This window comes from Asparagus officinalis, chromosome 9 (genome assembly GCF_001876935.1).
Source record: "Asparagus officinalis chromosome 9, Aspof.V1, whole genome shotgun sequence".
In the NCBI taxonomy this organism is placed as follows: domain Eukaryota; kingdom Viridiplantae; phylum Streptophyta; class Magnoliopsida; order Asparagales; family Asparagaceae; genus Asparagus; species Asparagus officinalis.
This window is the reverse complement of record NC_033802.1, coordinates 28,989,936-29,000,553: the sequence shown is the minus strand read 5'-3', so window position 1 is coordinate 29,000,553 and position 10,618 is coordinate 28,989,936. Positions and strand designations below refer to the sequence as shown.

At 34.6% G+C, this 10,618-nt stretch overlaps 2 protein-coding genes across 2 annotated transcripts; one reads left to right on the top strand and one right to left on the bottom strand.

The window, feature by feature from the left end:
• Positions 1,346-8,958, bottom strand: LOC109824363. The gene is made up of 6 exons (XM_020390944.1): positions 8,729-8,958; positions 8,545-8,586; positions 5,413-5,470; positions 3,083-3,184; positions 2,926-3,015; positions 1,346-1,765 (listed from the first exon to the last, which is right to left on the bottom strand). The coding sequence occupies exons 1-6, from the start codon at positions 8,806-8,808 to the stop codon at positions 1,748-1,750; spliced, it is 390 nt and encodes a 129-aa protein (XP_020246533.1). The 5' UTR covers positions 8,809-8,958; the 3' UTR covers positions 1,346-1,747.
• On the top strand, positions 7,299-7,997 carry LOC109824364 (serine/arginine-rich splicing factor SR34A-like). The gene is made up of 4 exons (XM_020390945.1): positions 7,299-7,436; positions 7,563-7,677; positions 7,767-7,813; positions 7,904-7,997. Exons 1-4 carry the CDS (start codon positions 7,326-7,328, stop codon positions 7,958-7,960), a joined length of 330 nt encoding a protein of 109 aa, XP_020246534.1. The 5' UTR covers positions 7,299-7,325; the 3' UTR covers positions 7,961-7,997.

The window sequence follows — 10,618 nt, the reverse complement described above, 5'->3', positions numbered from 1 at the left end:
ACCCCCCCCCAGCCGCAAAAATCCAAGACCTGCTTGCACAAATCAGCCGCTGCCAAAAGAAAAAAACAAAATCACACATATATATATATATATATATATATATATATGACTTTGGGTGGGCCGCATTATTTGGGTGGGCCGCCTACAAATCCGCGCTCACATTCTCAATAGCAATGACAGAAACTGCCTGCTTATGTAACTCCTCCTTGCCAGCAACCAGATCTGACAAAGCAAATGGAGCTTCATCCCCAACTCGACCAGGTTCTTCAAGAAGTTCAACAAGGGTGAGGGATCAATTTGGTTTTAGTTTGCAGTGCTTGGGCATGGCATGGAGAAGCACGTCCAATTGCAATCGAACACACAAAGATATTTTTGATGATTGATGCTATAGAAAGTGGTATTTAACAAAGAGATTATTTAGCAGAGGAAAAGAGTTTTGTAGCAACCTCAGATTTTTATTCAATATATTAGGTTGGTAGGTGGGTAGATAATACGCATGCATGTGTGTATACTATCATGTAAAATGTTTCTACAAATCTGATACGATAGCAGTCCTTTTTCATATATACTAGTTGGATTGCACGTGCAATGCACGTGGTAAAGTTTTTTAATTTGTTATTTTGTTATTGATTTATTTCATTAAGATATATTTAATTTAAACCATGTATTAAACATATGAATACATACATTGCACGTGATACATATTAAGAAACTACAAGAGTTAAAATTAATAATGTTTTCATAATTATGCATTGAACTTATAAAATTAATAAAGTTTTTAGTTAACTGAAAATGATTTCTGGGGATTCAAAACGCAAGAAACCCTAGAACACATAATAAATGTTGTTCCCTATTGCTTCCTAAAATTTTTTATCGAAGAACACCTTAGCAGGAATTACACACCAATCATTGAAAGGAAAAAGATCCTGGAAAGGAGAATTGATCAGATACCATCTAGTAAATAAATCGCAGCAATCAAGCATATTCTTATGCAAAAATACATATTCTACCATAAAGTTGCAGTTATCCAGACAAATGCAAGTCAATTAAAAAAACATTTCCACTCCAAAATCTTAGTCATTTTGCATCAATTCTTTATCAACCAAATCAGAATTTTCAATAGAAATACATATTCTACCATAAAGTTGCATTTTGCATCAATTCTTTATCAACCAAATCAGAATTTTCAATAGAAATACATATTCTACCATAAAGTTGCAGATATCCAAACAATGGATATCAACAAATCAGAATTTTCAATAGAAATACATATTCTACCATAAAGTTGCAGATATCCAAACAATGGATATCAATCAAATTTTATGCAAAAATACTACATGCATCATTTGTCATTGCAAATTTTACTATACTTTCTTTCTGCATTAAACTAAACAACCTACGGAATCACCTACATACTATGTCAAGCTGATTCCTCACTTTGCAACAGAAGACTGTAGGACTTACAAGATGGGCATTTTGAGTGCTTGGAGGAAATCTTTTAACTCAAACTCACGAGCCTCTTTGTTAAACCTTTCCACGAGCTTGTATTGTGTGTCGTTCAGATAAAAAGAGTGAGTAGTTTGAACAAGCCATTGTGCTTCATCATCAGTAAGCTTGCTGGTGAGCACATTGTTTCCGCGAACGAGCACAAATCCCTTGGTCTACGCAAACTCAGTGTAGTAGGTGACAGTGAAGTAAGGGCTTGCTTGAGTTCCTCTTGCTTTGTAATCCTCAAGGCTGGTGAAGATCATGTAAGGAGTTTGTACTGGGAAAATGAAGATAGAAAACTTATAAGCTTGCTGTTCTACAAGGAGTATAACTTTGAGCATGGTTTTTTGTTAATGAAAGTCAAACTGTGGCTTCTTTGCAACATTCCATCTAATTCCATTTAGTAAATGGAAATTCCAGGTATGAGAAGGCAATAGACCAAGATATAGAAACTTTGTGTCATATGATCATTTAAAAAAAACCAAAAAAACATGATAACCAAGGAAATCAACAGTTTTTTCCTTCAGAATTAAAAGTATTTCTGATTAGTTGCAACTTAAAGGGAGCAAGAAAAAGTAATCTTCTGTATATATTACATTACACATCACATTTTCATTTATTTTTGTTTTTAATTTGTAGAACAGATTAACTTTTATAAGATGTTAGGAGTAATTTGAAATGTTTCAGTCACTTGAAAATAAACCAATCAATGACATTCTATGTCCAAATGCTGGAAATATAGAGAAATACCAATCACAATCAATTCAAGATATAATATTTAGGAAAAGTTTCTCCTTTCTGCATTGAATTGCTAAAATGACAGTAGCTAAATTAACATGGGTGAGCCATGAAATACACCAACATTCTACTTGATTGAACTGAAAGTCAGGATAATTGCAAATATGAGTTAACATAATATCACATTTTGTGCTAATGGATGAAAGTGAAGAATTAGAAGGGTTCATGAATTCTATCAGAATCTTGCATTGCGAGGGATAACCTGAGCCTAATAAGGGACAGTGAAAAGTCCAAACTCCCCCCTAAAAAAGGTGCACTGCTTGGCTGAGAATGTCCCGCGCCGGTTTACTGTGATATGAACTAACTGAATGTATGTACTTACATCTAGATGCTTAATTGGTTCATCAGGTATACTATGATACATAAGACCTTTCTTCCATGTAGAACTTGTGCATGTGCACTGCATAGGCCTCTTTTACTTTGTGCTACCTTAAAAAAAAAAAGAAATATTGACCTTATTTTAAGTCTTTCCTGATATTAGAATGATACAAATATATAAAGGTCTAACCATAAACATTGCACCATCCCTCGAATGTGGAATCAAATGAGGACAGAAATGAACTAAATCCAGGAAATTGAGCATATGCATTCAGATGAACAGAAAATGCTTTTCAAATACCACAGATGATCACAACTTACAGATTGAATGCTCAATGTATTGGCTTTGGCTTTAAGAGTTTCAACATCGCGGTCCAAAAGATTTTTCCAATCTTCAAGTTGGGTTTCATCCTGAAACATCCAATGATTATTTAAATGTTCTGCATAATAATTTATAATAATAACCAAAAATATGTACCTGTGGTAACTGGATTGTCACTTTATTCGGGAAAAGCTTGCTTAGATGTTTCATTGTCTTTGGAATTTCCTTGCCTTTGTCATGCAGCCTACTCAAATTATCCTGTCAATCAAGGGTATGTGTTGCTTTTGAATAAGTAAATGAGAAAGAAATGAATATTGCAGTTGTGATGGATGCCAATGCTATTTACGGAGAAAACTTAACTCTATGTACGCGATGAGCTACAAATAATATTGTTTCAAACAGTTACCCAATTCAAAACACATAATAACATTAGTACCAGCTATAAAGAAGCTCGAAGAACGTCAAAATCATTGATAAAAAACATGTTTTTAAAGTCAAAATAATTTATGAAAAAAAATGCTTCGTAACACATTATACACATTACGAAACGTAATGACAGCTTCAAGTTACGAAATAGAAGCGCATTATGGTGAAGTAGTCCATCCTGAAATGAAACACACGTTGTACTAAAGAATGAGGTAGAAAAAATATATGCAATCAAGGCAACCCAAAAGACGACTTGCAAAAAACATGGGCACACTCTTATGTCAGAGAGATAGTTAGTTCACCAAGTGAGAAAGTGTAGATGGAATTTATGATTGAATACATTGTCGTTGCATCATGAGTACATGGTAATCCAAGTGAGAAAGTGTAGATGGAATTTATGATTGAATACATTGTCGTTGCATCATGAGTACATGGTAATCCATCATGATTGCTATTAGCCAGATTTTATTTCTTGCTGGCAATTAAAGTTTTTTCTTTCAAGGCATTGACTGACAGTTACAGAGTTTAAAGCTTAAGGATATTAAAGCAAAGGACCTGGTTTCGTTCTTATGAGAAGCTTATAGAAAAACTTCAAACCAAATTTATTTATGCAGATATAGAAATATAATGGAAGAAGCTTCAGAACAGGACATTTAACATTTTTTCTATCATGTACCTGATACAAGATTTTCAATGATTATTCCTCAAGATACCTAAGTTACTTGAACAGTTAAAATTTAATTTTTCGCAAAATATCATAAGTAGAAATTGTTAAGTACTTTTATCAGATTACATAGTTAAAGTATCCCCAAATAAAGTTAGGTTAAAGATTTTATTATACGCGCGAAAACCATAAGAAGTACCAATGTACCCAAAATTCCTCAATATATATTTGATGGTATGACCTGCAATACATTTCATACTGTATATATTATTATAAAATAGTGCGCACTGTACAGATGACTTTCTTGAGCTTTATTATGCTTTAGAGAAATGCCTAGGCTAGAAGTGGGCACTGACTTTTAACAACTTGATCTCAGGTCAGTATCCAATTGAAGTTCGAAGGAACTTAGTTTTTCCTCATATTTCCTTGAATTCGAGTAGCCTGGTTCTATTGTAACAAAAGATTCCCTTTTTATGTGGAAAAGACCCTTGGATTGTACATACCCAAGAGCGCAACAAAAGGAGTGAGATATACCTCACTTTGTACAAAAAATAAAGAGCAAAATATGAGTCAGTAGTGAAATAGCTCTTTAAAGGGGAAATAAAAGTGGGAGAAAACCAACATATTGTATAAAGTAGAACCAAAAGTTCAGTTATATAGATGTGCATCACGAGTTTATTTTTAAATGAAATATGTGTTATATATTGGGTAAACATCTAAATAAATGTTTATATGTATTTATTACTAAAATATGTGTTATATATTGGGTACACATCTATATAAATGTTTATATGTATTCAAAAAATGTCCAAGGAGTGCCCGACATGGACACAGATACGAAAAGTGTAGGACACATATACAACGACCTAGATGAAGCGACTTTAGGTGTTAATGCAACACTATACCGCATAAGACTCTATAACCAATCCTCAGGTATAATCTTATGCGACTATGCCGCATTGACCTTTAGAATATAAGATGACAACAAGAACATGCCCAGGGGTAGGTTTATTAGATAATTAGATCAAAGCATTGCTTGTTTCCAAATACAAAGTGATATACTAATCAGGGGTAGGTTTATTAGATAATTAGATCAAAGCATTGCTTGTTTCCAAATACAAAGTGATATACTAATCATACATAACAAGATATTAAAGATGAAAGCATTGGAGGAACTACGAGATCCTAGTTGCAAAATTAAACTGCTTACAGACATAATGAATGTATTTTCCAACAAATTAAAACATATCAACAACATCCATTCCAAATACAATTAAGAAACACAAGAATAATAATTGAGAAATAAACACAAGAATAAGAATACAAATAAATGTTTACAAAGGCACAGATATCATCTAGAAGCTTGTTGACTTACTGTTAACGCAACAAGTTGTACCTTTGGATTCCTGTGTCCAATAAGCTTTTTAAGGCCTTTAACGACCTCCTTCGCTAGTCTGTTGTACATAAAACAGGTAAGAACTACAACATAAGGCAAATACAGATGTGATCTATTTAGTCAAGATAGACATATGGATGCATTTGATTTGCCAAAATATATAAGGAAAAAAATTCATGTTTATGGATAAAGATTTGACTGGGTGAATGCAATCTTCACATTTTTCAATTGCTCTTTGAATGATAGAATACAATCGTGATCACCAAGCTATTAAGTATACAAATATTTAACTGTATGATAGATTTTTGAATGATAGAATACAATCGTGATCACCAAGCTATTAAGTATACAAATATTTAACTGTATGATAGATTGTGTGCTATATATTTTCCTTTTGGCACGCTTTTGAGGTTTTATAATTAGGAGTATAGGCTAAAACTAAGATAATCAATAGATAAAGTGAAACACCTAACACTTTCATATATTTATATTTAATCACTGAGAGTATTAAGTATTCCGTTACCAAAATATGTAAGGGAAAGTATCTGCCTACATTTACACTCAATATGAAAGACAAGAAAATACAACTGGGATAAATCTAGATATTGATGCTATACGTGGATTAGATTATTCTATATGAAGCGAGAACTTAGCTATTTTGTTTACAATCATGGAAGGAAATGGTAGGAGATGGAACTCAAGTGCCACTCTTATCTTCTAAATTCACGTAGATTTGTTTTTCCATCCGATTTAATTCTTAAATGCTATCTTAGACCAAAAAAAGAAATACATATCACATATAACACATTTTCTCATCATTATTTTATTTTACGATTCAGTAAAAATAAAATATTATCTTAAATTTGTAACTATAACTGTATTCGTTACACCTCGTAGAATTGTGGACTGTAACTTTGTTTTGTGAAGCTGCTCTTGAATGGAAGGCAGGCTGCAGCTTTGATAGAAACCCAATCCTTTTCTCTCTCTCTCTTTCTCTCTAAAAGGAGGGAAAAAAAGGCCGGTCCCTTCTTACATGGACTCTGTTTTTTTCTCTTATGCTTAGGATTGACGTCAACTGTTTATAATATTTTTTTGTTATTTCGATTATTGGTCAACAAGAAAGTTGCAAGTTCTTGTACATCAGTAGAATTATTGGTTTCCATCTATAAAAAAAATCAGTCAGTAGGTCCAGTGCACATTTTTAGCTAATTATAGTTGACTATTGCCATATTATTATATCTATGATGCAAATGTATGTGATTCATTTATGTGGTTTACTGTTAATACATGTACGTCAGTATTTCACTTCTGTAATATTTTTCATTAAATTTTGTTGGTTTGAGAGAATATGTGTGACAATGTCAAGGCAGAAATATGTGTATTTAAGTGTACATAGTCTATAGCTTCTTTGTTATTTGCTTGTGATCTAGGCATATCTAGCATGGAAATTGTTCAAATGGTTCACATGATAGACATTGTATGTGTGCCTGCACTATGGAAAGATACCAAATTTTATTTTTTTTCTCTCTAGCAACTTGCTCATGAATTACTGGTTTATACATTCCTAACATATTGTTTGTTTTCTTAGTATGGACCTATTAAAGATATTGATCTGAAGATTCCGCCAAGGCCTCCACGTTATGCATTTGTTGAGGTACTACTTTATGAAATCCTATTTATCAAAATGAATCAATGTCATGAAATGAATATCTTCTGTGGGGCCCTTTTCATTTGTAGCCTTGACTTTTTATAATAAAAAACTGCCTTCTAACAATTCAATGAAAGCTAAATTATGTTAGCCTATTTTATTGACTGCATAATTGAAATGAAATGTATATGAAAGTTGAAGTTTATGTGTTTGGGGCTGATATTTCTTATTGGTTCATTTTATGTTTAGATAGTTTAACCTAACAATGTCGACGTTGATGTTTTATGTTGTCGTTTTACAGTTTGAAGAAGCTCGTGATGCTGAAGATGCGATCCGTGGCCGCGACAGCTATAATTTTGATGGTCATAAGCTACGGGTATGTTGCTGCTTGTTTCTTTTTTTCTTTTCCTTCATTTTCATTTCTTTCTTTTGTTCACAACAGTGGTGCAGAGAGAGTTCTGTGTAATATGTTGTACTATCTCACTACTGTGAGCTGTTCCAGGTGGAACTTGCGCATGGTGGAAGAGGGCATCCCTCACCTTTTGAACATCATCGTAGTTCCAATGGTGGAGGTGGAGGTGGCCGTGGTGGTGTCTCAAGGCATTCAAACTATCGAGGTTCACTTTTGAATTGGTTTTATTTATGTAGAACTTTAGGTGCTGCTCTTTTTATGCATCTCCATTCTAAGACATGTTATGCGATACAGTGAAGGTGACTGGTCTGCCATCATCTGCATCATGGCAAGACCTGAAGGTAGTGCCCAACCTTGTGTCAGTATGATTTTTCACTTATTATTTCCTTTCAAATTGTCTACTAATTAACATGTACATTCTCTGTGATTAGGACCACATGCGTCGAGCTGGTGATGTTTGTTTCTCTGAAGTATTCTGTGATGGCTGAGGTGATCTATTTTTTATGCACGGTCTATGTGTTTTGATCATTCTCCTTTATGCTTCTGAAGATTTATTGTAACTAAAACTGCAGAGACAAATCTGTCTGAATCGCACAGACATTTCTGATCCAAATAAGTAATTCACTCTGTTTCCGTATATGTAAAATCTTTTAAACTAAGAACACGAGCAATAGGTTATATATATTTTCTAAATTCAAACAGGAGAAAAGTATAGCTTAAATTTAATTTTCAAAAGAGGACTGCATGACATTGAATAAAGTTTCAGAAAATACATACTGCAAATTTAAAAATAGTAGCATGAGGTGTCAAATATGTAATTAATCATAGAATTAAAAAAGCATCTGAACTTAAAACAAGTATTCAAAAATTTCCATTCATGCATAATGTGCATAATTTCAATTTTAGCTGAAGTGAACAAAGTAGATAATCTATGTTTAATTTCTAAATTATTTGAAATTAAACAATAATTCATAGTTTGCATTCAACCAAGGGAAATTCTAAAAAAATTAAAATAAATTACAGGCGAAATCAAGAACTAAAAAATAAAAGAACTCAATTAAAATAAACTTACTTTATACTCGCGATACAGCTGCTGAAGGTTTGTCGCTTGAATCTGTGGAAAATTGAGATTTAGGTCAAAATTTTTAGAACAAAATTAGAGGGATGAAGATCTGAAAGGCGATAGGGTGAATTAAGCATAACTAAATCTTAGATCTAGGGTTTAGTATAGAGGAGCGAAGACGAAGAAGGCATATCTTTCTGAATGGCAAAATCCAGAAAACTGTGTAGATGAATGCTGAGCCGTCGAGTTTATAATTTGGGCATTAATAGTCATCTTGGCAAATTGATGATTGGAAGTTCGCGGGACGGCGATAACAGTAAGCGATTACCTCTTCGGCTTCAGCGGAGAAAGGCGCTTAGGTAAACCGAAGATCTCTTCGGCTTCGGCAGAGAGGAAGGCAGATTCACGGAGGCGAAAATTCCTGAAGCTGAAGGTGAATTTAATGTGACGAAATTATATAAGGGAGAAATTGGGTATATTTATGATGGTTGAAGGTTAATTTCGGGATGGGAAAGTTTTTCAGGAACTGGCTCTTTTAAAGGGGTAATAGATATGCACGGGAACTAACATATAAATTGATTATCTCCTGTTATTTTTCTTTCTTTGGCAAATGCTAGAATTGTTAGGATTCACCCCAATAATAACGCCTCGAACGGAGACTTAATCACAAAATAAAGGCACAAAATTCAACACAGAGTACTCACAGATATACGTGGTTCACTCCTTCGGAGCTACTCCACGGTGCAACGACGACGCCAAATTCTTTAATATCCCAAAAGAATTGATCCAAGAGAACACCCTCTCTTGATCAGATACACTCCAAGAACTCTCACAAACTCTCTCTTTGTTTTCTCTTACTCTTCTATAAGAGGAGTTGTTTCTGGGATGAGATTTCCTTAAGAGTTTAGGGCCCTATTTATAGTGTTTGAGAAACACTATGCACAAATAAAATATTATTAGTGGGACCCGTCATTAATAATATTTTACTGTGGGACCCACCACCTTTTTCATTTTTCTCAAAAATCGGCCACCGAATTCTCTAATGTTCAACAAAGGCTGCTGGGGGTCAACAAAGGCTGCTGGTTAACAATCTCCCACTTGAAGATTTGATTGAATATCAATCATATCTTCACACCATTCTTGGTAGTCAACCCTATTATGGGAGTATTCGTCCTCAGCAGTTTGAAACTTTCTAGAGTTGTCTTAAATGATAATAAAGAGAGTTCTCTGCAACAGAACCATTGTGGAGGTATATTCTAAGTCAGGAATACATCTCAGGCATTTCTCGTGACTTGTATTTAAAATCAAAAAATGATAAATGCAAGAAACAATGAGAAGTCAATATCACTTTTTATTCAAGAACCAAAAGAAAGTGATACAAAACAAACTTTGTTCTTGTCAAAAGAACATTACAGAAGCCAAGCTCACTCATGCATTAAATCAAAAGAGATGAGTTGAGCCTTGAGTTCAGCTAGCTCCGCCTCGTGGTTAGCTCGCACCATAGCTTCAGCCTTTGCTCGGAGTTCATCCTCGCTGGGTATGATGATGGCCGCCACTTCCTTTCTGGCGTCTTCCAGAGCTTGAGCTTGTGTATGATATTCCAAAGTACCAGTTGCATTCTGGGTACTAAGGATGTTGACAATGCCTTCTTCTCGAGAGAGTTCAGCTTTCAATCGCAGGACTTCGGCTTCAGCTTCAACCAGTCTGTCCCGAAGCGAATTCATAGAAGCAGTTGAGCGTTCTAGTTCTTCTCGCTTCCGAGTGTTACGCTCACGAAGCTCTGCGATCTGACGCTCTTTTTCAGCTAAGCCCCGTTCTAGCGTCTCTCGGTGTATCACTTCAGCGACCTGAAGACTAGCCAAAGTGGACATAATTTGCGGCTGAAGGTCACTATGGCCCATGGTCTCGAAGCGTTGTAATTTCTCCTCCAAACGAAGGATAATCTCTGAGCAGCGTTCGAACCATTGAGTTTCGCCCACACTCCTGACCCCGTTTAAGCCTGCTTCCAGCAGAGGTCGAAAGGAGTTCAAAGTTCCTTGGCCATTCATCAGGGACTCAACTACCGTCTTCGCAAGACTGTTTA

Excerpts from the sequence above, each read along its gene's own strand:
- LOC109824363 (XM_020390944.1), bottom strand. The coding sequence starts at position 8,808 with ATGACTATTAATGCCCAAATTATAAACTCGACGGCTCAGCATTCATCT. Across the intron at positions 5,471-8,544 it reads AGCTGTATCGCGAGTATAAA|ACTAGCGAAGGAGGTCGTTA; the intron begins GTAAGTTTATTT and ends TATGTACAACAG. Across the intron at positions 3,185-5,412 it reads TTGGACACAGGAATCCAAAG|GATAATTTGAGTAGGCTGCA; the intron begins GTACAACTTGTT and ends CTTGATTGACAG.
- LOC109824364 (XM_020390945.1), top strand. The coding sequence starts at position 7,326 with ATGTCGACGTTGATGTTTTATGTTGTCGTTTTACAGTTTGAAGAAGCT. Across the intron at positions 7,678-7,766 it reads AAGGCATTCAAACTATCGAG|TGAAGGTGACTGGTCTGCCA; the intron begins GTTCACTTTTGA and ends TATGCGATACAG. Across the intron at positions 7,814-7,903 it reads CATCATGGCAAGACCTGAAG|GACCACATGCGTCGAGCTGG; the intron begins GTAGTGCCCAAC and ends CTCTGTGATTAG.